The following is a 25,001-nucleotide window of genomic DNA, read 5'->3' as shown; positions in this document are numbered from 1 at the left end:
TTAACAAAGACATATGCTGAAATGAGACATGCACACTATCTTTATTTTACAAACCAGAGTATAGAGCGGAGGGAGCCCAGCAAAGTGCACTGTATTCGGGCGCATCCTCCGAGCAGACGGTGTGCCGCTACAGAGGTCAGGAGAACCGGAGTATCGAGTATTTTTTTTCCCCTCATTGCGGAGTATTTGCTATAACGTCCGTCCTCTAAAAGTGAATGTTTGTTTGCAAGTCAGCACAGAGGAAGTTATGGCAGGCCGTTGACATGGCAGGCAGGAGAAAGGAGCAAATTGATTTGGTGACCCACATAGTACTGGTAATCTCGCCTTATGATAGCGTTTTTTTTTAAATTATCGGTCATCTGAGCTATTTTTAATGACATCAGAATTTACGAGTATGATATCATAATGGCCATAATTAATTTATCGTGCGCCCCTAATTAAAATATTCATGAATCAAATCAGTTCACTGAAAGTTAGCAGCATTTCTACCAAGTGATTGAGTTTTTGTTCCTACCTGGCAAAGGCTCATCTGAAAGTTGTGAGAGAAGCAAAAAAGGAAAATCACAAATCATTGTCAGGTTATGGAAAGTCAAATCAGACACATGCATGATCTGAACACAGTGCAGAGACAGACAAAGAGCACCATTCTGCTGTGGGATGGTGATGCTACTACTGTGTGGAAGTTAAGGAAGCCCTTCTGTGGGGACTTACTGCAGAGAGGAGACTCGTCTGCACCGTTAGGGCAGTGGGGAGCGTTATCGCACACGGAGGTCAGGTTGATGCAAAGACTATATCCGGGACACTGCCACTGCCAGCCCGGGCATCGGAAAGGCGGCGTGGGACAGTCCCGCTCGTCGCTCATGTCTCTGCAGTCGTTGTCGCCATCGCACAGCCAGCTGCGCAGCACACAGTTGCCGTTGTCGCAGCGGAAGAGCGAGGACGGGCATGTGCGCGGCGTGCAGGCTTGGTGCTCGTCGCTGCCGTCCTCGCAGTCGGCATGTCCGTCGCACTCCCACGTGGACGGGACACAGCTGCCGTCCGACTGGCACTGGAACTCGCTCTCGTGATGGCACATGCCTGGAGGCCTTGTTGCTGGGAAACACGCAAGAACATCAGCAAAACATAAATCATTTACAAAAGCAACAATTAAACGCATCGTTACGTCTCTGGAAAAGAGCCTTAATCTTAATGCAGCTGCTGCGTTTCTGCATTCCAGGTGTAAGAATGAAATACTTACGACAGCCTTGCTCATCTGAGCGGTCAGTGCAGTCAAAGACGCCATCGCAACGGTAGAAGGAGTTGATGCACTGGTGGCCGCGGATGCATTTGAACTCGCTCCCCGTGCAGTTGTAGACTGTGTAATACAGCAGAGTACATGAGATGTGTGGGTTTTTTGTCTTCTATACAGCGGTGTAAAAAGTGTTTGCCCGATCTAGCCTGACGACCATCCATCATCTTCCATTATCATTCATTAGTTGTGTATAGCTGTACATTTTATACTTGAAATATGTTTAATACGTGTATGAGATATATTTGGGGCTCAAACCTGATTTGTGGTGCCATGCATTTCACTTACAATATAATGCATGCAACCAAATACACACAAAAAATATATATTTCCACTCTACGTGACAGAGATGTTACTTACTGCAGCCTTGCTCATCTGCCCCGTCCACGCAGTCCCTGTCGCCATCACAGATGTAGCTGGGGGCGATACAGCGGTGGTCCGGACACTGGAACTGGTCTGGAAGGCAGGTACTGCTCACATCTGGGGACACATGTTGACCGTCATGTCCTGGGAAGAGATCAACTCTCTAGACCAGGGGTCTCAAACACGCGGCCCGCGGGCCAAATGTGGCCCGCAGGACATTAGTTTGAGGCCCCCGCCTTGATATGAAAGTTTAATGTTTGATATGGATGCTGTATGGTATCATGTACCCAGAAAAAATTATTACGTTTGATTAATGTTCATGTTAAAGGTTAAATAACTGTTAATAGTTATCCTCCCTATCCGTGTGGAAGTGGTACGTTTTTGGCTATTGAGGTTTTAGTGGTGGAACTCGAACTCACGGCAGTCGGCTTCATCTGAGCTGTCCCCGCAGTCGTTATCAGTGTCGCAGCGCCAGGTCAGTGGGACACAGCGGTGGTTGGCGCAGGTGAACTGATTGGCTGAGCAGGTTCCGGGTCCGCGTGTCGGGCAGGCAGACTCGTCACTGTCGTCCAGGCAGTCGTTGTGTCCGTCACAACGCCATGCAGCCGGCACACAACGCTGATTGGCACACGTGAATGCAGACGGGGAACAAGTGTTGTCTGGGAAAAAATAAAATATTTAGGCGGGAAAAGATGAAAAGGCTTTTGACGGCGAAGGCAAAGTATTACTGTTGATGCCGCAGTTGGCCTCATCACTGTCATCGTGGCAGTCGTCAACACCATCGCATCGGTAGCTGCTGGGGACGCATTTGCCGTTGGAGCAGGAGAAGGAGTTGGCGCCACACTGCAGGGTCGGCGGCTCGCTGGCGGGGTCCTCCACACACGTCTGCCGGTTGGGGGCCAGCTTCATGCCGTACGGACACCCACACACCCTCTGGGAGTCAGGCACCGGGAAGCAAAAGTGGCTACAGTCTCCGTTTGGATTCGTGGGGCGGCTGCACAGGTTGGAACCTGAAACGGGTTGAAATCAAGACAGGTAAGGGATGGAAGTGATAGAATGAAGCCGTTAAAGTTACTCACCGATTTGAGAGTTGGAGTTGAAGGATTTAACGTGCATAATGTGGCTGATTCCTCGTCGGATGACCGCCATCTCGCCACCGTCGCTTTTGCGTACACGGACAATTCCACCCAGACGCCAGTCAGTGAAATAGGCATAGCCTTGGGGAGTGATATCAGCAAGTTTTAGTATTAGTGATTTTAGAAATAAGGAGTTAGTATGTTCTCTATAGGCGCCATTATGGATTATCCTGACTGACCTTTTTGGTACATTTAGCCAGTGAAGATTGCTTTTATAGTTAGTAGCCCAAGCTTACAATGCTGTAATTGGGATACACTTATTTTGACTATTTTGCATCGTTTGATATAAGTGCTGTTCACCCTGTAGAACCAAAAATGTAAACAGTTCCATCATTTTGCATCACTGCTATAGTTCTGAGTCCTATATACAGTAACTGCGGTTGAATAAAAGAATGGAAACTGCGGTCTTGTCTCAGTACTCCATCCCAACAGTCCAACCTCGGTTTTCGTACGCCTTAAGGATCATGGTCAAACATTTTTGCCAAAATTTTGCCTGGGATTTTGTATTGCACTCAACAAATCTGTGTATCTGTTCATTGTTCTCTGTCTTTCCTTGCCCATTTGGGGTACTAAACATTCTCAAAAACTCAGCAACATTTGCAGGGGCATCAGGGAAATAAAAAACTTACAGCTTCAAAAAAAACTAGAGGAAAAGACACAGGAAACTAAGTATTTTGGTCAGAACCAGTTGTTTGAGGTTGACCAAATGAGCCCAAATCCAAACCATAGACACTAGACAGATGGGCGACGATAGTTTGTGAATGGATTTGGGCTATGCCATATTATGGGGGCAAGAATAATAAAAAGACAAATGATAATATATTCTCTAGAAAATGTATTTTTGCCAATATTTTTAGCTGTTTGGAATGGATTAATCGGATGTGAGGGCCACATAGTGAACATATTTTGTAAAACAATACATGTAGATATGCTGAAAAGTTGAAGAAGTAATAATGACAAATTATTATTAATGAGCTATTATTACCTTCAAAAATGGTGAGTCCAAACGGATGCGACATCTGAGCAATGCGGTCCAAAGAAAGCCTGTTGTGTCCATCAAAATTGCTGTGTTCGATCTTGTCAAAGAAGGCATCCACCCAATACAAACGCATGGAGCTTGATGGAGATGAAATAAAATGCAAGCTCCAATAATCCAATAAACTTCATAGAAAACAAATAATGTTGCTGTGATAATATTAATAATAGTCATGTGACTCACCTCCAGTCAATCGCGAGGCCATTAGGCCAACCAAGAGTGGTGCTCACGATTGACAGGGCGTGTGAGCCATCGCTCCAAGCCCTCATAATCTTTGCTGGCCGGTACCAGTCTGTCCAAAAAATATAGCTGGGAAAGCATAAAAACAAACAAGACAGGCTGTAATTAGCAGGTTAGCAGTAAGAGTTAAATGAACACTACAGACCAGGGCTGTCCAAATGTTTATCCAGCCGTGGCCCCATCGTGAAAGATGAAAGGATGCACCTTTGCCACGTTGATATTTTGTAAAGCAACACATGTAGATATGCTAAGAAGTTATATATATTTCATGGAAAAACTGCATCTCAGCTTGTTATATATATATATATATATATATATATATATAACATTATTTCTGAAAAAAGTAGAAATACTATGAAAATGAAAATTCAGAAAACAGCGGTTACCTACATTTACCTATACTTACCTACAGTGTAGGTAAATATATATATATATATATATCATATTTTTTTACCTCTTATTTACCTACACTGTAGGTTTTTCCTGTGTTAGCGGTTACTGTTTTACATGGACTTGCATTTTTGCATTATGTGTTCAGTTGTGTTGTCATTGGCTAATATTTGCATTTATTTGATGATCTGAAACAAAAAGTAAATATTGGAAAAAATAAAAATAAATCAGGATGAGGCCAACACTTTTTCACACCACTGTACACTCATGGTACACACATGGTACACACATGGTACACTCATGGTTGTGTACACCTGACAATCAGAATCCATCGCAACTGGAGTGTGCAGATTGTCTTAGAAGACATTATCACCTCTCATCCAAGCAGACAGGATAGCTTGAGTCTGAGGGGATGGTGCAGGATCTTCTAAGACAGTCTGGACATTTCAGTTGCCATCAATTCAATGCCCTGAGAATATAATGACCTGGATGAATGAGAGTATTCCCCAGGTATGATTTGATGTGTTTTCTTATGATGATGTACCCGACCAGAGGATGCACCACGATGGCCCTTGGGTTGTTGAGGTTCTGTATGATGGCCCTCCTGGACTTATCGGCGACCTTCATGACGGATATGCTCCTGTATCGTGAGTCAGTCCAGTAGAGGTTTTTAGAAATCCAGTCGTAAGCGAGATCCTCTACGCCGTCCACTCTGTTGGCTGCCAGTACCTCCCTGCCTGCGCACAGGAAAGCAGTGAGACTTCTCTTAAGCACAGAGATGAAAGTGAACATCAGCATGCAGTATCGACAAGTGGACCGGAGGGGCAGAGCTAGAGCTGCTCCAAAACAAAATAAAAAATAAAATCTTAAGAAACCACATATAGTTGGTGGGTAGACAAATTATTTTTTTCAGATTAAAATGAACAAAGCATTATTAGAGCCCTGTAGACATGACAAAACACGACCATAGTCACATTTATACTTTTTTTATTTACAACATATTGCGCAACTGCAGGGTCTTGAGACACATGCTAACTCGCAAACTAGAGATCTAGCGACCTAAACGGTAGCCTTCAAGTTATTTCCTTTAAACGTAACAAAGCCAAAAACTTACCACTTCCACACGGATAGAGAGGATAACTTTTAACAGTTATTTAACCTTTAACGTGAACATTAATCAAATGTAATAATTTTTTCTGGGTACATGATACCATACAGCGTCCATATCAAACTTATCAATACTCACCGGTCCCATCCACTTTCTGTTTGTAGATGATGTCTTTGCCTGTGTCCGAGAAGAAGATTGCATCATTCTCAGCGCTGAAATCCACCCCAACAAAGTAGGAAGGTGATCCAGTGATGGGCAGGATGATGTCCTCCTGAGAGGAGAAGTTGAAGGGGATCCCTCTCACAGCCAGTTGGCTAGAGAAGAGCAGAAACTGCCTAACAGCTGGAAACCAAAAGAAACACCACATTGAAAAAAATGCCGTGTGATCATATTTGATCATTAGACGGGAAACACGTTCTCATACCCAAACATCTTTTGCCATCTGTGTGTAGGTCGTAGCCTATGCGACACTTGCAGCGGTAGCCCAACCCCCCGTTGTCACTCCTGTGACTCAACACGCAGATGTGATCACACCCACCTCGATGTAACTCGCAGGGGTTTGCCACTGAAGACGAAACCAAGCACCATCAAGTGTCATTAAGACGCCATTCTTTGCACGAATCACGTGGATCATCAGGCTTACTGTGTGGCTGTTTGAGATGATGGATCACCGCCACCCCGTGTGGCGTCTGTGACGTTGTGTAGACCACCTCGGGACTGGCGTCTGTGAACTTGTTTGCCTTCATCACCGCCATCTTTGTCCAGTCGGTGAAATACACGCTGTGCTCAAAGAGGCTGATGCCAAATGGGTGAGGGACCACGGCACCTCCATGAACAACAGTCTTCCTATTAGTGGACAAAGTGACAGAATATTTTGGGCATTGGGCATTACAGGGGAACTAAAACCAGCAGGGTACTTGCTCTGTAGAACAGCAACAATAATAGAAATATCATTTTTACATTTTCTCCTGGAGTCTTCCTCACAGCCTATCCCAGCTGTCTTTGGGCGAGAGGCGGGGAACACCCTGGACTGGTGGCCAGCCAATCACAGGGCACATATAGACAAACAACCATTCACACTCACATTCATACCTATGGACAATTTGGAGTCACCAATTAACTTAGCATGTTTTTGGAATGTGGGAGGAAACCGGACTACCCGGAGAAAACCCATGCATGCACGGGGAGAACATGCAAACTCCACACAGAGATGGCCGAGGGTGGAATTGAACCCTGGTCTCCTAGCTGTGAGGTCTGCGCGCTAACCACTTGACCGCCGTGCCGCCCCCTCACACAACCAACCTTTCTTTGTTTTGTGGCGCCTTTGCTCGTTTGCATACTAACAGTGAGGCGCGAAGGGCGAAGACACATGCAGATAACGCCACGGAGAGGTAAGATGAGTGGAGCTGTCATGTGTCAGTTTTAACTTCTAAAATTTGTATTTGGGGGAGCAAGCCATTCATTAAGTGGGTGTTGTCCCCCCTTCCCCTTGTATAGAGCTGGTCCCGATCTTTATTGTTTGATTGATCTGAAAAGATGGAGTCCATGCACGGCGGATGAGAGGAGTTCCCGAGAATATACCATGAAAGTTTCTCCAGGTGGATTACAAGCACGATGCCCGGATTAGCCTGCTGCTGTGTTTAATGTGACTGTCGGGAACAGAGGTGGACTACATGGTGACGCAAATTGTGGCCTCTGATGCACAGTCCAGTGGGCCCTAGGCATTTAAAGGCATTGAGAAGTGTTCATTTGATTGGTTAAGATGACACTTGGCTGTGTTAAACCCTCTCACGCCTTCTCTCCTCCCTCTTCGCCACTTGTGCCGGTGGGAAGAGTAGAGGCGTGGGTGCGTGGCGCTGCATATATTTGTGGCTTTTTCTATTAGTGTTTCTAAAAAGATATGCACAGTTTGTCCTCTTGCGGAGTCGATGTCTGGTAAATTCCCAAACAAGCATTTTGGCCTCCGGTTCCTATGTTTTTAGAAGAATTTTCTTGACAGTTTTTGCATGTTCTTTGGTTATAGTTTTATAATAATTTATAATAATTTTCTACTCATACAGAGGAGGCATTCTTTAAATGTCTTGACATGATAAGGTATCTCATTGACACAGATGTCACTGTCAAAATGAATAGTGTTCTTGCTCAGATATAGCTTAACAAAACTTATTTGAAGATTGGTTAAAAACTGCAAGGACAGATAGGAATAGAAAAACCCATAAAATGGATCATAAATAAAATGTATATTTATGCCATGCGCTTATTTCAAAATCATGAGAAATTTGCCCAAATAAATAAAATCATTTAAAAATGTCATTTACCTGTGAAGACCATCGTAGGTGGCGGTTTCAATGTAATCATAGCGACTATCCACCCAGTAAACACGCTCGGCCTCCATGTCCAGCGTGATGCCAGCTGGCCAGCCCAGTTTGCTCCTGATGATGCCGTAACGGTTGCTTCCGTCCATGTAGGCTCGTTCAAGACCCGGCTGACCATTAAGGGCCTCCCAATCTGAGAAGAACATGTAGCTGTGGAGGGGACATTTCAGTTAGTGCAAAGTGACTAGGCTAATGTTAACGCCCATGCTAAATGAGCGTGATGGCACGAGGCTAGTGGGGGTGCTATCCCAGCTGTCTTGTGGCGAGAGGCAGAGTACACCCTGGACTGGTTGCCAGCCAATCACAGGGCACATATAGACAAACAACCATTCACACTCACATTCATACCTATGGACAATTTGGAGTTGCTAATTAACCTAGCATGTTTTTGGAATGTGGGAGGAAACCGGGGTACCCGGAGAAAAAACACGCATAATGCATACATTAAAATTCAATATCAAAAAGATATCAATATCACAGACAGGAGTTGTATATTACGTACATACTGTATGTTTACATATTTTAATGCCTTGTTTTACTTGCTGTCTGTGACACACCAGTTGGGACCATGAAGACATGTCGGTGGTGGTTGCCCATCTCACCTCCTAGTCATTGGAAAGAAACAATTTAGCTGGAGCCACCTGGCTCCCCCCCTCGCCCCTGAATTGGATTACAATTAGGGTCATCACTTACATTGCTTCCCGCTAATCCACTGCGGGCAATCTGCTAATCCTACACACCCACACACCCACACACACACACCCATTATCCTGTGCCAATGGAGCACAAAAAAAGAACGGGGAGATGTACTTACCCGACAGTGGGGTCCACCGCGAGTCCTCTCGGGTTTCCCAGGTTCTCGGTGATGAGCGTGACCCGGTTATTTCCATCCAAGTCCACCATGTCGATCCTGTTGACACTGGCCTCCACCACATACAGTTTATTGTTCACCCAGTCCACCGCCAGGTTCTCAGGGTAGTCAACTGATACATTTAAAACCACCTGCATGTTGGACCCGTCCATGTCCACAGAAAACACCTGTACACAAAAGATGGCATTGTTGGCGGGAAATTAGCTCCTAGGTGGTCACTGCTTGTAGAAATAATGAGACAATATTATTAAAAAGGGGGAATGAATCAAGCTAGTGACCGCCTCAGGAAGTAATATGGAGGCAACTTGCAGCTAATTAGAAGAGCTTTGCTTTTTGGGACTTTCTGCTGAGCCGCTTCAAGAGAAACCGTATATGTGGTGGTATAACCTCTCTGCTTACAGTCACATTCCCTTATTGCTCCCTGTCTGCTTTCATCGTGCGGCTACGGAGGCCTTTCATTGACAAAGATCCCCTGTAAGAGAAGTGCCCCGGGAAGGTACAGAAGAACAATTTCAGCGGGGCAAAGAATGTGTTTAGAGGGACGGTGCCGTAGAAAACAAATACAGCGTGATTACTTTCTGCAAGCTCGCCTTACATAAATTGCACACTGGTATGTGGCCGTCATAGCTGCCTATCAGATAGGTCTAAGGATAATTCACGTGGATTTGCTTTCACGTCTTACAGTGCTTCCCCTTCATTATGATCCCACGCCCCGGTTGCCAGCGGCCATCATTGAATTATCGTATCAACGTTGCAGATGCTTTCGGTGATAACTCCTATCCAACATAACTATTCCATCATTGATTGCTTCTCAGCCACGGGTGCATGACTCAAATAATGAAATAACAGGTAAATAACACGTAGAAGGAGTAACGTCACTAAGAAACAATGCAATCTGCATTTACAACAGAAGATGCAAACAAAAGTGGCGTCAAAATTGCTAAGTCATGAAAGTGTGAAATCCTTGATTGTATTGCAACTACTTTGTCTTCTTACGTCTGGGGACACTGGCTTAGGCCCTGTCCACATGAGAACATTCCTGGGATTTTTATTTGCCGCGTCTACGCTGTAACGTCTTTTTGACTTATCTTAGCAAAGCCCGGACCCCTGTCTCTGCAGCTCCATTTCATTCGGTGCTGTTCGGTAGTGATGGCGAGATGAAGCCCGATGAGGCTTCGAACTGGTTCGAGAATGGATTCATTTCTTGAAGCTGGCCTTGGATACAATTACAGGCGGATGTATCTTCATGTGTGATGCATTGAATGCTGATCTGTTTTGGCTCTTGGAAATGATTATGTACTACAAAAAATTGTATAACCAAATGATTAATCTACAAAGTGTAGCTGGCTCCATATCTTCTCTCTCTGAACTCCAAAACTAACATAACCGTATAGTAACCAAACCATCGACAAACACTATCCACACGCTCAGCTGACTGACTCTCACCACAAAACCCCACATTTTAATGTTTAAGCCTGAGGGGTTTATATCGCTGCGTGACAGACAGGTAAATTCTAAACCTTTTCCCGAAGCCGTCACGTGGTACAGCCGGGCAGCGAGGCTTCGGACGTCATCAATTCCGACCCCGACCCACAATGAATCAAGCCTCGGTACACGCTTCGCGGAAGTGCCCACTCGTAACATCACTACTGTTCGGCCCCCAGGCAAGCCAAGGACATTATTGTGACATTATTGTGACATGACAGGACGGTCACCACCGGAGTACCTTATTCTGTACGGTGTCAGTCCAGAAGATCATTTGGAGGTCAAAGTGAAAGTCAACTCCTACTGCGACTCCTCTTTTCTGTGAGTGCACCAAAGTGCGCAGATCATTGCCGTGGATGTCGCCCACCAGCAGGTCTCTGCCATTAGAAAACACCAAGGACGGCACCCCGGCTGCAGAGACGGCACAATAAAATCACTGGCAAACTGGCAAGCTATTCATTGGACATGAACCACCTTTAATCAATAAACGACTAGAAAAATGACAGATGCTTTAGAAAATATCAACATGGCACAGTTGCATCCTTTCATTTGTCAGTGTGTGGCCCTCGGTGGAAAAGGTTTTAGGACGACGGCTGTCCCAGCAAGGTAAAGTACTTTCAATGCTCTGCTCACTGAAGCAGAGAGGTCAGGTCAGCCTCTCAGCTGCACAAAGCCAAGAGACTTTGGCTAAAAAAAACAAACCACAAGCAAGAATCAACCAGGAAGGACAGCAAAGCAGCCACGGGGGGGTTACGCTAATTGGCATTGTTAGCATGCTTCATTCACATTCACTCACTGTATGTCGAATCAATAGGAAACATCACACTTACTGGACGCGTCGGCTCGACAGTATCTGTGCTGTTCCAGGACGTAACCGTCTCTGCAGCCGCAATGATGAGAACCCATGCGGTCCTCGCACAGCTGGTCGCACACTCCCCACACTGAGCAGTCGTCAAAATCTTAAGAAGGAAAACATCACACACACGTGATTCCGAGCTTTGGCGAAGTGAGGAGGAGTGACGTACCCTCGCACGAGCGGCTGTCGTTGCTGCTGACAATGTATCCAGGAGGACAGGAACAGGTTCCTCCGTCAGGAGAGGGAAGGCAGCGATGCTCACAGCTCAAAGAGGAGCATCTCCAGATACCTGACGACAATGAATGCTAGCCCGTGCAATTTCCGATGGAGCAATAAACAGACACAACATAGAAAACAACGCTACTAACTGCAGTTGTGTCCAGCAGTGGCGTTGGTTTCGTCCTCCCCGTCAGGACAGTGGGGCGTCCCATCACACAGGTGATCCAGGGGAATGCACACGCCCGAGGAAGGACATGGCCATTCTCCGGGATGACACTCCTGCCGGGCATTATCTATTCATATCAACATAAATCATCACTGTTATATGAATACAGCACATAATGAATCACTCATTTTTACGAATGTCACATTAAATCAGGGGCCCCCAAAGTGCAGCCTAGTGGCACATTCTAAAATGATTACATTAAATAAGAAAAAAACAAAAACAACAGCAAAATTGACAAATCTGCATAAATTTCACAAGAATAAAGTCAAAATACTAAGAAATAAATAGCGTAAGAATAGCGTAATATGAAAAAACATGTCATTTAAAAGTTTAAACGTTAAAGGAAAAGGCATAATTTTAAAAAATCATACGAAGAGAAACAAAGCAGCAAATAAATTTTGGGAAATTTTGTTTGGGGTGGGTTATGTAACAAAGAAAAAAATCAAAATATTACAGGAATTAATAATTACGAGAAGAACATTGACATGACTCAAGTTGAAAGAGTTGGAAAATCTAAAAAAAACAACAGTAGAAATGAAAAAAAAAAAACGGATGTAACTTTATGAGGATAAAGTCCAAATATGAAGAGCAAAAATTGCAATTGTATGAGAATAATCTGATAATATTATATAAACATAATGTCATTTCATGGTTGAAATATTAAAGCAAATGTTCTATTAGCAAATGTAATATTGTGAAAAACAAACAAAACAAAATACGGTTGTAATTTGTGCAATACCATTATGGAAATAATGTCATAATAAGCTGAAAAAAATTCATTCAGAAAATAGAAAATTTTATTTCACCAGAATAAGATGAAAATATTCAGAGAAAAAAAGATGTAATTTTAGTCGCATAGAGTTAAAGTATTAAAGAAAAAAATATTTTTTTTTTGTAAAAGGTTGCAATAGAGAAACAAAAAAAAAAGTTGTAATTTTGGGGCAAATTAGGTTGGGGAAAAGGTTATTATGTATAGGTTATTATGGGAATGGAGGCAAAATATTACAACAAGAAAATGTACTAAATAATTTTGGAGGAAAGTTGAAATATATAATCTATATGAACTATGTAAGAAGAACTATATATCAAACTTATATAATATACATATATATGTATAAGTTTGAGTGTCCTTAGCTCGTGGCATCCCTTCATGTTTCCCTAAACGTTTGGACACCCCTGCTTGGAATGAATGCAGGGGAGTGGATGGGACCGTGAGGAGGGTCATGGGGGGCTTCCACAACCCATCCTCGAAAAGCACCACTCTTCACAGCCATGTGGGTGAATTCTAAAGCCCTTTGCTGGGAGGGGGTGGGGGATTTTTTTCCCAATCTTGTCCCACAAAGAGCTATTTGAACAATTTGATGCACTTGGAGCAGCAAAAGAAGAAGCAGCTTGCGAGGAAGCACCCAGCATACGGAGAAGGAAATAAACTCTTTTTAGTGCTGAAGGTGTCTGCTTCTCACAGGAAGCTTAAACCAACACCGTTATTGGGACGCAGCCATCAAACATGGCGAGGAGACCACCGCCCTCCACTCCACTTCCTGGGGATGCTGCAACGCAGCCCCTAGCCAGGCAGCATGCCTTGCTTTTATTTTGGTTAGGGTTACGTCATAATCATATTATGATCTCATCAGATTACAACTTATTTTTCTTCATACAGTATTTTTTTTTACTTTATTCTTATTCTATTACCACACTTTGCACTTTGGACACACGTGGTGTAGTGTATTTCCATACCACAGCCTTTTTCATCGGCGTTGTCCTCACAGTCATCCTCGCCGTCACAAAGCCATACCTGGTGGATGCAGCGGCCATTGGGGCAAGTGAAGTAATTGCCCCTGCACGAAGGATAAGCTGCAAAATGAAGAGGACACGTTTAAGAAGGAAAAAAAACAATAAAGACTGATGTATGACAGTAGGAAATAGAAGTGCTGTCATACTGCAGTTGAGCTCATCGCTTCCATCGCCACAGTCGTCGTCATGGTCGCAGATGTATCGCTGAGGCACGCACATGCCATTACGGCAGGGAAACAGGCCCGTATTGCAGTGCTGTGCTAAAGAAAACACAGGAAGAGAAATTTATTTAAATGTAATGTTGGGGTGGCGGCACGGAGGTCAAGTGGTTAGCGCGCAGACCTCACAGCTAGGAGACCCGAGCTCGATTCCCTCCTGGGGCATCTCTGTGTGGACTATTCTACCGCTTTTTCCTCACAAGGGTTGCGGGGGTGCTGGAGCCTATTCCAGCTGTCTTGGGGCGAGAGGCGGGGTACACTCTGGACTGGTCATCAGCCAATCACAGGGCACATATAGACAAACAACCATTCACACTCACATTCATTCATTCATTTTCTACCGCTTTTCCTCACGAGGGTTGCGGGGGTGCTGGAGCCTATCCCAGCTGTCTTGGGGCAAGAGGCGGGGTACACCCTGGACTGGTCGTCAGCCAATCACAGGGCACATATAGACAAACAACCATTCACACTCACATTCATTCATTCATTTTCTACCGCTTTTCCTCACGAGGGTTGCGGGGGGTGCTGGAGCCTATCCCAGCTGTCTTGGGGCGAGAGGCGGGGTACACCCTGGACTGGTCGTCAGCCAATCACAGGGCACATATAGACAAACAACCATTCACACTCACATTCATTCATTCATTTTCTACCGCTTTTCCTCACAGGGGTTGCGGGGGTGCTGGAGCCTATTCCAGCTGTCTTGGGGCGAGAGGCGGGGTACACCCTGGACTGGTGGCCAGCCAATCACAGGGCACATATAGACAAACAACCATTCACACTCACATTCATTCATTCATTTTCTACCGCTTTTCCTCACGAGGGTTGCGGGGGGTGCTGGAGCCTATCCCAGCTGTCTTGGGGCGAGAGGCGGGGTACACTCTGGACTGGTCGTCAGCCAATCACAGGGCACATATAGACAAACAACCATTCACACTCACATTCATACCTATGGACAATTTGGAGTGGCCAATTAACCTAGCATGTTTTTGGAATGTGGGAGAACAGAGATGGCAGAGGGTGGAATTGAACCCTGGTCTCGTAGCTGTGAGGTCTGCATGCTAACCACTCGACCACCGTGCCGCCTGGATTAAAGTCATATTATTGTAAATAAAATTTTTAAAAATGAAGAAAAAAGTAGAAACATTTGTAAATGTAAAAAAAAAACAACAGAAAACCTTTGACTGTTTGAAGGTCTAAAACGGACTTACTGCAATTTGCCTCATCGGAGCCGTCACGGCAGTCAAGTATGTGGTCACATCGCTGGGTCCGCTCGTAGCAGGCGCCATTAGCACATCTAAGCTCTGTGCACTCGGGGTAATCTGAAAGATGAGATCATCATCTGAGCAACATAATGCACACATGCCAGCCGGACAGCCGGTGAAAAGCTCGGCGCATGGGAGGGATAAGCCGGGACACTTTTAACGCTGAGCGACAGACGGCTGCAGCATTCTTGCAATTGTGAAATTCCTAAAGTGCAAAGTAGCATTGTGGGTACAACATGCCGTTTTTTTGGACATTGGCTAGATAAGACACTGAACTTCATCTTAACTAATCCAGCCAGGAATCTGCAATCAACCTCTGACGACAAGGAGCATATTGTGGCTCGTTTTGTGTCCGTCAGCGAGCCTCTTAATCTGAACAGGTTGATTAAAATGCCACACGAGTCTGACTGCAAATACTGTACGGGGGAAAGCACCTCGGCGAAGAAGACTTACCGCAGTTTCTCTCGTCTGAGCCGTCTGTGCAGTCGGAAAGATGGTCGCACCTGTACTCCGCTGGGACGCACGCCCCGCTGGAACAGCTGAACTGTCCACTTGTGCAAGTCCTCCCGGCTGGGGACAGATCATTAGGTACATTTTATAAGCACATGGAAAGAACATAATCATTTGTGTGTTACACCTCCACAATGAAATAACATCCATTGCAAGAGCTGCATCAAATCATCACGCTTATGATAACGAGGAAAGGGCTTATTAAACTGGACTCCCTGCAGGCCGTTGCTATCCTGGGAATGGTATCACAACAATCCAGCTCCCACCTTAACTGACGACTGACCAGTTAGAAACGTTTCAATGAGGCCAGACCGCCGTACTGTGCAGATGAGCAAATCAAATGCTCCTTTTTTCTCCTGCCTGTCATAACTCACTTAAAAAAAGTTGCTAGTTGTACCAAAACCCATCGAGCACACAAAAAATCTGCCACCTAAAACGGCAACCCCGCAGTGTTGGAAAAGTGAAGTTTTGCCAGAGATCTTCATGGCGTCGCACCGGCTGCTCAGAAAAGGGATGGCTTGAATGCTCGGTTTCATTTTTTTTTTCTAACACTGCCTCTTTATGATGTCACAGTGAGCCAAAAGTGAGCACAAGCTTTGAGTTCATCCACGGTAAGTCAGGGGTCTCCAGCCAGTAGATCTTGAGCTGCTAGTAGCTCCTAAACACTGAACACACCCACCATATTAGAAAGTGGGATCACAGTAGTCAGGAAGTAGTTTGGGAGTGTGACCAATCACAGCGCAGTGGCAGTGCTCGGAGGCGGGCCGTGGGAGGAATAAATTAAAACAGACCAATTTGGCGGAAGCAGAAATCCAAGGAAATACAGCTGGAATAGGTACAGATTCTGGAAGATCTAGAAAGTTTTGTATTTATTGCCATAATATTATAACTTTTTCCCAACCTGTCAAAAAATAACGTTTTGTTTGTTCCTTCTATTATGACAAAAAATTATGTATTTTCAGCGTTATCCTACTGGAATGACATTCTTTTTTCTTCATAATTTTTCCTGTCAGATTACAACTTTTTTCTCATAATAATTTGATTTTATTCTTGTAAAAAAAAATGTAAATGTAAATTTTACATTTTGATGTTTTTTGTTTTTTTCCATTTTCTAGTTAAATGATATTTTTAGAAGGCTCCTGTGAAAACATATTTTTGTTATTTCACTTTTTTTTCTTTAATTTTCTACTTAAACTATATTGTTAAAAGGCTCCTATGAAAACATATTTTTGTTATTTTACATTATGGTGTTTTTTGCTCAGCATGTTTTTTTTTAATATTCTAAAGCAAACATTTGAAGTTGATTTGTAAAATACAAACATATTCCTGTGGCTAGAGAGGCGCAGTAAGACATGAATTAATAATAACTGCAATAACTATGATTCATACTGCACAATGCACTTACGACAGTTTTGCCTCTCGTCAGAGCCATCTTCGCAGTCTTCCTCATCGTCGCACACCCAAACATCTGGAATACACTCGCCGTCACTCAGACACTGGAAATGACTGTCATCGCATGTTACCTGAGCTGAATGGAACCAAAAAATAAGATTCAGTATCACCAGCCACTTATTATTATTATTATTGCCATTTTCAGGCCTAATGCAGAACTACCAACGTTAAAGTATCCAAAGTAAACACTACTCTCCAACACAGCGTTGCCAGGCTGGGAAGAGCAACTCACGGCAGTCGTGTTCATCAGAGTCATCCGAACAGTCCGACGTCCCGTCACAGTGCCAGTCCCACGGGATGCATCGCCCCGTCCCGCAGCGGAACTGCCCCAGTTCACACCCTACACACACACACAGTACATTTTAGCATCAAGTACTCAAAGGATGAAGGAAGTACAGCTGGCAGTACCAGGGAATATGGAATAGAGTAACGAGGCCCCTTGCAAGTTTTGAAAATGTTTTATTTCATTTAAATTATGTCAAAGTGCAACCTGGGGTCCATTTGGAAAATCAGCAGTTCAACAATAAAGTCAAAATATTAGGAGGAAAAAAGTTTCTTTGTCATTTTACAACAATAACGTAATATTTTGAGAGAAAATTTAGTAGCATTTATACTTTATGCTCTGGACTTTGTAGCATCTTTGTGGCCACCTTTGAGTCGTGGATGCAGGTATGTGTCAAACAGATTCCACAAATTCCAATACGTCCCCTTTTTTGTTTTCATTCAACATAACAGGCTTTGCAAACTTGGATGTATACTTTGGTGTTTATTCGGGCTGCCAAAGTAAACACGTTAATAACGCATTAACGGAAGTTTCCTTTAAAGGCGCAAATCTTTTTGATGCACGATGAACGTGCTCTCCTCCTGTTTGACCCTCGGCCCCCACCGTAGTTTGATTGAAGCATGTAACTCTGTAGCCACAAGTTGGAACAAATATTGATGGGAAATGGAGAAAGAAAAGAGTATTTAGTTTGGTAAAGGTAGCTTCAAAGCCCTGGCAGATGGCTCTTGTAGCAAAACCAAAGTTATTTGTATCTACTGTGGCTGTGTTTGACTTATCACGGATTACACGGCCTGCCAGAGACTGGAGCAGTGCAGGTATTGTTTTTATTGTCATATAAAGCGCTACTTTGGCATAAGAGTGGCCAAACTAACTAGTGGTTTTCACATTTTTACATTGCTGATGATTTTGGCATTGAACTGCCAGCTAAACTGGAGTTCCAGCTGCTATTGACGGGCTGTCAATGTGATGACCGTGGCTGAAGTCCAGTGTTTTGCTAGCAAGCGTTAGCCATTTAACATCGAACTACCACAATGATGCACATTAGCACTCAAAGTCATCAAATCTTACCTTTATGCATTCCCGCATAGTATCAACATTCGGGAGCAAGTATGAGGTGAAAGAAAAAAGGGGAAAATACATCCAAATACATCCATACAGCCCTCTGTGCGTCGGAGAACGGTGCATCGGTGCGTTCCATGACCGTCGAAAAAGTAGGACAAATCGCAAATAGCATTAAACATCCAAAGGTATTGCAATACAATAATATGTACTGTAATATAATGATTCATTTCTATGTATTTCAATGTTTTTTAAAAGAGAAACGAAATAACATTAGGTTTCCAATTTCGATTAAATGTTTTATGACTCTTGCCCTGTGTTTTAGGTATTTTCATTTGTACATTTTATGAAAGAAAGGTGCATTGAGGCAATTCTTTAGTAATAATCCTTTCTGAATGTTCCTAAATCGGCTTTTTACTAACAAACATTTAACATTTAAAACCAGTATCATAAATAAACAAATCTTATTTTGAGCTGACACAAATAAACAAAAACATGTCAGAGTGAGAGGTCTCATTTGCTCACATTTTGTATTTGCTGAACGTTTGTGGGCGAGTTTAAGAGCTAATATGCTAATAATAAAGAAAAATAGTCATACAAAAATATGCTTGCTGACTGTATTGTTTTAAATAATGGCCCATAGTTCCCAAATTGATATCCTTTTATATAAAATGTGATGTAATTATCGTTGTAGTTGCACATGGAACTACAACACGGGCCGTGAGTTTGAGACCCCTGGTATATAAGATTGTATGACTAACGAGGTCTCACTCTGCTCTCCGTTATTCTATGAAGTGTCTCAGTGCTGAGACCAATGTCTCGGTGCTGAGTGAAACCTCTTCAACGTGTTGTTGATGTTTATTTTTCATAGAAGCATTAGAGATGGAGAGGTGTGAAATTGGGTGGGACTCGTATCGTACAGCAGCGGTGGGGTGGGGGGCTGTTTGATTGGGGCCTTGTTCCGGAACAAACATCTCATTCAGTGGCAAAGGGAAGCGTGTCTAAACTTGTGCCATGTACACAAATCAAGACGGGGTATTGAAACGTAGCGAGGAATAAATAGAAAAGTACAAAGCATTGAGGGCGAAGCCAAAAAGATGTCGTAACGAGTGTGATGAAATGCGCTGTTAGCATTGCTGATGGACCACTGGAGACATGCGTGCCAAGACGTTACACAATCCTCTTCTCGTGATGTTCCCAATGAGGGTCATCTGTGGAGATAAGGTACCACCACGCTACCATCACTGATATCTTCTGAGGGAGCGAGTGAGGGGGGGGGGGGGATTGGGTTGGTTCAGGCAGCATAGCTGAGCGGCAGAACACTCCATCACATTCCAAAGAAGAATGTGCAATTCAGAGAAGCTCTGACAGCCAATCAATGCATCACGCTGCTGGTGTTTGGTCTGGAATGGAATTGGACCTCCGTTCTGGGGAGACCTCTTGGTTCTCTTAACATTTTAAAGGAGGTATGCACTTTTCATTCATAATCCTTATGTGAGACATGAACACACGTCCTTCTCTTCTTTGTAAGTTCTAAAGATATAAAAACTGCTAAAAAAAAAAGAGGCAGTGAGCAATGCACATAATGGGACACACCTATTCCGCCTATAAAGCCTTTTGAAGGTGCCTTCCCATCCCAGCCGGCTGCGAAACAATCCAGTGAGAGTTGAAGATCACGGCTCGCTGAAGCAAGCGAGGTCCGACCCCATAGCCAGGCTGCGTCTGGAAGTTCTGTCCATCAAAGTAATGAACAGAATGGCCGACAAAGGGGGGCAGCCCCGATGGAGTCCAACCTTCAGATTGAGATTCTGAAGAACATCCTAACTGATACCAAGGTACAGTAAACAGCAGTAGGCATCCCAACATCCTGGAGACTAGCTCTACCACAGGGAACCCATCTGCAGAAGCATCTTTCAAAGTGTCATCAGTCACCTGAGGGTACCCCGAATAGGGAATACCAATATGGAGTACTGTAGAAGACCATCATCCACTGAAGAAGAGGCATCGCCACCACATCAGCAATCCCAGTGGGAGCATTTGTGTGTAAGTTAGTGTTTTCCTTTCTCTTTTGTTTGTCCTTGTCTTTTCTTATTGCAACCTAAACCCACAGCAGGAGAGGACACTGCCCTGGACTAGGATGCCTCGCTATTGTCCAAAGAGAGAAGAAGAGTAAAGGAATTTTCATTCAAATGAAGCCCCACATACAGTATGTCTTAAACCCCACTGTGGAATCACAATAGCACAAAAGAAGCGCCAGTAGGGATGGAAACTCAATGTGGAAGTGGAACCCTGAAAAGCCACTTTGGATGGAGAAGAAGAGGGTATAGGGTGGATTTAAATACGGGACCATCCACACCTTGACCCCTTTCACGTGCGGTGCCTTGAAAGATGGCAGCTTTCCTCAATGGCAGCTTGCTTTGGCACCGACCTCCACACAGACCGGGGGGGGGGGGGGGGGGGACATCGAGTAAACAGCTGCTGGCCGCAAGAAGCGCCGGAGCTGTCCCTGCTGGTTGAGCAAAGTGCAGTGGCCCGTTTCATATGGAAATGCGTGCAGCAGAATTCAATTGCCAAACAAGTGACTTTGGCGCTTAGTGCTACAAACAAAACAGTGAAAAGCCCGAGGGGGCTTTTGGCACCGGCGTGGGGGCACTGAATGGAACGTGGACTTAAAGCCTTCGTTTGGTTGGAAAATCCTCAACATCATCTTTTCTTTTCTTTTGGGACGTGCCAATGAAAAAAAACATTTGTGATGACGATGATCAGAAATAAAGTCGTCACGAGGCAGTTCGACACCCACACTTTGGGGGTAACATTTTCTAGGAACGGGTAATTGAATTCAGCATACCTACAAAGCTCTCCACAGTTTGACCCCTCCATACATCACAGACCTCCTCCATCCACGCAATCCCCCGCGTCCCCTTCGCTCCTCAGACTCCAACCTCCTGGAACTCCTCTGTAAGACCGAGCTCCCAACCTGGGGAGACGGAGCCTTCTCTTTGCCCCGTTAACTCCGCGCTTGCCCCGACCTTCCCACCTTCAAAAACCAACGCACCAACAGGGGTCTCAAACACGTGGCCCGCGTGCCAAATGTGGCCCGCAGGACACTCGTTTAGCAGAAATGGTTGGGTCTGCCATAAACGAGGGATTACTGTATATAGATTATTACACGCCCTAACAACACCCCAATGCAATACTATTACTAATATACTACTAATAATATTATTTATTATTTATTATTTATTATTTATTATTTATTATTTATTATTTATTATTTATTATTTATTATTTATTATTTATTATTTATTATTTATTATTTATTATTTATTATTTATTATTTATTATTTATTATTTATTATTTATTATTTATTATTACACGGGAGCCAGGCAACGACATTTCGATGGCAATTTCACTGCTGTGTTATTGTGCAATGACAATAAAGAAAGTCTATGTCTATGTCTCAAATTAATTCAGTTGCTAATTCAATTAATTGTGTGGAAAAGTAACTAGTAACTACTAGCAACTCCTAACGAATAACTTTTGTAAGTCATTTGCCCGACACCGGAATGAGCAAACCCTGCGGTGTGTAGGAGAAAAGATGGCCAGCATGTGTGCCAACGTTCTTGTTGTGCAAGGATTTAGGCCGGTGCGCCGGAAGGGGTAAGGTTTAACATGCACGTGCTGTCTAAGTTTGAGCACAACAAAAAGTGTTTTTAATCAATCCAAGGAGGCCAGTCAAGTCTCCCGATGGACCAAACGACAAGCTGTTCAAAACATGTTGAAACATCATCAAGCGCTTACGGTGTACTTGACTGGTTATTAAACAGCCAATAATCAATGTCGATGAAATTGCTGTTTACTGACAAAAGTTGTCCAAACAGCCCAAAAAAGCAAGTGGAGAGTTAAAGGACTGGCTCTTTGTAAGACACTGCATTAGCAATAGCAGCATGTTGCAGCTTTACGGGGCCTGGATAATATGTTACTGGAGGTTATCGGGCCTTGTTTTTGTAGGGGAATGGGGGGGGGGCAATGCCAGACTGGAGAAAGTACCCCCTGCTGTCACAGCAAAACAAATGACATTGCTAATCGCTTAACAAACGTGTGATCACTCTTCCTTCCAAAACTGACTGAAATACACATACTACTACCATAAATACACATACTACTGCCAGAGCATTGTCATGTACCACGCATCCATGGTTCCCATCAGGGATGCTCCCATCAGGGTTTCATTCGCCGGGGGTGCCATTAGACATTAGCCATTAATTCCAAGGGCCCCCGGTAAAAACTTGTGGCCACATTGTTTTTTGTACTAATTAATGCAAACCTGAATTTAATTTGGTAATGGTAATGGTTTTATTTCATTAAACACGTTGGCGTGTATTGGCAAGGTTTATGTCAAGCTGTCAAACTGAAGCCATTGAAGTTTTACAGACTAATGTTGATTATCGCGCCAAAGTGCATCCTTGCATCCTGACTCAATATAGGTGTTGGCCATCGAACGTGACACATCACAAGCGGGGGGGTAATAGTCTGAGACTATTGGGTGGCGGATCAGTCGGAGCATCCCTAGTTCCCATACTTTAAAAAGCACAAACTACAATAAGCACGTAACAAAATATCTTACTACCTCTTCAATACATTCACTGAAATGTTATCTACATGATATTGATTATTTTTTATTGATTCAAGAATTTGTTTTATGTTTCATTTGTTTTATTTTTAATGTTTTAAGTAAGAACGATAGGTTTGATAAGGGAGATATCAAACACGTTGGCGTGTATTGGCAAGGTTTGTGTCAAGCTGTCAAACTGAAACCATTGAAGTTTTACAGACTAATGTTGATGATCGCGCCAAAATGCATCCTTTCCCGGCTCAATATGGGTGTTGGCCATCGAATACTTACGTCACAAAATATCTTACTACCTCTTCAATACATTTACTGAAATGTTATCGACATTATATTGAATCTTTTTTATTGAGTCAAGAATTTATTTTATGTTTCATTTATTTTATTTTTGAATGTTTTAAGTACACCTTGTTGCCTTTTGTAAGCTTTGGTTCATCTTTCAATTCCAGAGGTTTTTTTTTTTATGTTGTAGTTGTGTTGGATCCATATCAAACATCACAAAAATAACAATGCTCATTTTTTTATTGACACGGCCAGGGAGGTTATTCATTTAGCAATATGTAATTGTAGCTATAGTGGTCATATGGAGAATTGTAGCTACAAATTCGACTCTCCGTAAACACTAAATATTAGAAAGCACCTGCTTGTTTAATGTGTTAGCTAGAAGAATCAATATATTGTTGCTTTACTTTATTTAGTCAAGGCAAAATATGTGCTAAAGATCTCATATAAGTGATTTGTTGTGTGTTTTGGGACCTGGAAGCCACACAGTGGCTCTCCAAGCTTTACTTAGGTGGAAATGGTTGCATTCTGCAGCAGCTGCAGTGTAATTAGTAGCCACATTCACACTAAGAAGCTTACATCCTCAGGGTTGAGCAAAAAGAAAGCAGATTACAATTTGAGAAGTAGGATCTAGCTGGGCTGCAAACATTAGAGACGAACGAAAAAAAAAAAAAAAGTAACATTTGACCATTTGTTGTGTCTCTTTCTCTCTCTCATCAGAAAGGTTCTGGGAGGCAGAGTCCAGTTTTGTGGTTTGCAGGGTGACGTCTGCAGAGGGAAATGAGCTTTTTGAAGCAGTACCTCTCAGTGCTTACAGATTGTAAGTCACATGCTCCTCTCTGTTACCTAGCAACGGTAAAGCTCAGGCAAAAGTTCCTCCAGGAGAACTTCCATTCTGAGCGGGGGCTTTGTGCTCAACACTAAGTGGCAAAAAGATAGTATTTTTATACTTTTTTACGTACTTGCATCATACATAACTTGTTTTGGTTGTTGGCCAAATGCAGCTGACAAGAACAGATGCACCTTAATGCATCTTCACTATCAACCAATTGAAACGTCACCAGCTATTGTATATGCAGAGCAATGGTCATGAAGACACTAACCTTGTGATTGGCACCAGGTAAGCCAGCAGAAGACGAGGAGGAAGAGTTGAAGCGGTACTGGGCTCCACATTCTGGCTGGTCCGTCCAGCTCCAGTGTGCAGATGGAGGAGCTGAAGGGACTTGGGGGGGTCTTGGATGCTGTTGGATTTCCTCTAACTTGGTTTCTTGGCCCGCTGCTTGATCAAAAGGGGCGTGTGCAAGTTCACCCTCCCGCCTACACCCGAGATCTGCCCTGTGGATAAATCCCTCAAGGCGGGCCCTGGAATCTGCATAATCATAAGCACCTCCCATTCGGCCCCTTGCCCGCAAACATTGCATCACTGCTGACGCACGCAATACAACACAATCACCTTTATATTTTCTTATAAATATAACTTTAAGATTATAGGTTTTGGTTAAAAAAAATCACTATCAAATGACGTCTAGAACAAGTTAGAAGATGAATGAAACATAAACACTATTTTCGTCACTACGTGCTGGTCCTTTCTGTGTGTGTATATACAACGTTCAACACTGCCCCCACGCGGCCAAAAGCTGATACTGCATGCCACTTGATGCCATGACTGAAAAACCAATTGCAGCCCGGCCATGGTTACCAATGGCAACCAAGCAACACAAACGTATCACTGGTTGTGTGGTCTTGGCGATTTCTTCCAGGGTGCTTTGGCATAAACTGCAGAAACATATACATGTTAGCAAATTCTACCAAACAAAAAATGGGATTTCTTTGACATGCCCGAAAAGGAGCAGGAAGAAGCAAAAGTTGATTTGATCCACTCGCCATGTCTCAGTAACATTAGCTGTCTGTTTAGAA

General features: G+C 43.6%; 1 protein-coding gene across 11 annotated transcripts in view; it reads right to left on the bottom strand.

Annotated features, from left to right (window-relative positions):
- lrp2a (low density lipoprotein receptor-related protein 2a) overlaps positions 1–24,702 on the bottom strand; it is a 57,356-nt gene extending 32,654 nt beyond the window's left edge. For 2 of the 11 annotated variants that reach the window (XM_058081820.2, XM_078795450.1), the window contains exons 1-26: positions 24,188–24,694; positions 17,062–17,169; positions 16,783–16,900; positions 15,321–15,437; positions 14,814–14,924; positions 13,534–13,647; positions 13,331–13,447; positions 11,517–11,660; positions 11,318–11,437; positions 11,123–11,251; positions 10,534–10,703; positions 8,751–8,974; positions 7,880–8,086; positions 6,205–6,407; positions 5,986–6,126; positions 5,700–5,903; positions 4,998–5,190; positions 4,007–4,132; positions 3,773–3,903; positions 2,731–2,868; positions 2,380–2,661; positions 2,071–2,310; positions 1,649–1,768; positions 1,238–1,354; positions 712–1,092; positions 515–529 (exon numbers count right to left, since the gene is read on the bottom strand). In XM_058081820.2, the coding sequence (XP_057937803.2) occupies positions 515–529; positions 712–1,092; positions 1,238–1,354; positions 1,649–1,768; positions 2,071–2,310; positions 2,380–2,661; positions 2,731–2,868; positions 3,773–3,903; positions 4,007–4,132; positions 4,998–5,190; positions 5,700–5,903; positions 5,986–6,126; positions 6,205–6,407; positions 7,880–8,086; positions 8,751–8,974; positions 10,534–10,703; positions 11,123–11,251; positions 11,318–11,437; positions 11,517–11,660; positions 13,331–13,447; positions 13,534–13,647; positions 14,814–14,924; positions 15,321–15,437; positions 16,783–16,900; positions 17,062–17,169; positions 24,188–24,505 (4,288 nt within the window). In that variant the 5' untranslated portion in view covers positions 24,506–24,694. Of the gene's footprint in view, positions 1–514; positions 530–711; positions 1,093–1,237; positions 1,355–1,648; positions 1,769–2,070; positions 2,311–2,379; positions 2,662–2,730; positions 2,869–3,772; positions 3,904–4,006; positions 4,133–4,938; positions 5,191–5,699; positions 5,904–5,985; positions 6,127–6,204; positions 6,408–7,879; positions 8,087–8,750; positions 8,975–10,533; positions 10,704–11,122; positions 11,252–11,317; positions 11,438–11,516; positions 11,661–13,330; positions 13,448–13,533; positions 13,648–14,813; positions 14,925–15,320; positions 15,438–16,782; positions 16,906–17,061; positions 17,170–24,187 lie in introns of those variants that run through there. The other 9 variants (XM_058081813.2, XM_058081814.2, XM_078795448.1 and 6 more) reach the window with 7 other exon arrangements.
- Between the last annotated feature and the right edge of the window lie 299 nt (positions 24,703–25,001).

Source organism: Doryrhamphus excisus, linkage group LG12 (assembly GCF_037039965.1).
Source record: "Doryrhamphus excisus strain RoL-2023G ecotype Guam linkage group LG12, RoL_Dexc_Guam_v1.1, whole genome shotgun sequence".
NCBI lineage: Eukaryota > Metazoa > Chordata > Actinopteri > Syngnathiformes > Syngnathidae > Doryrhamphus > Doryrhamphus excisus.
This window is presented reverse-complemented; position numbering and strand designations above follow the sequence as displayed.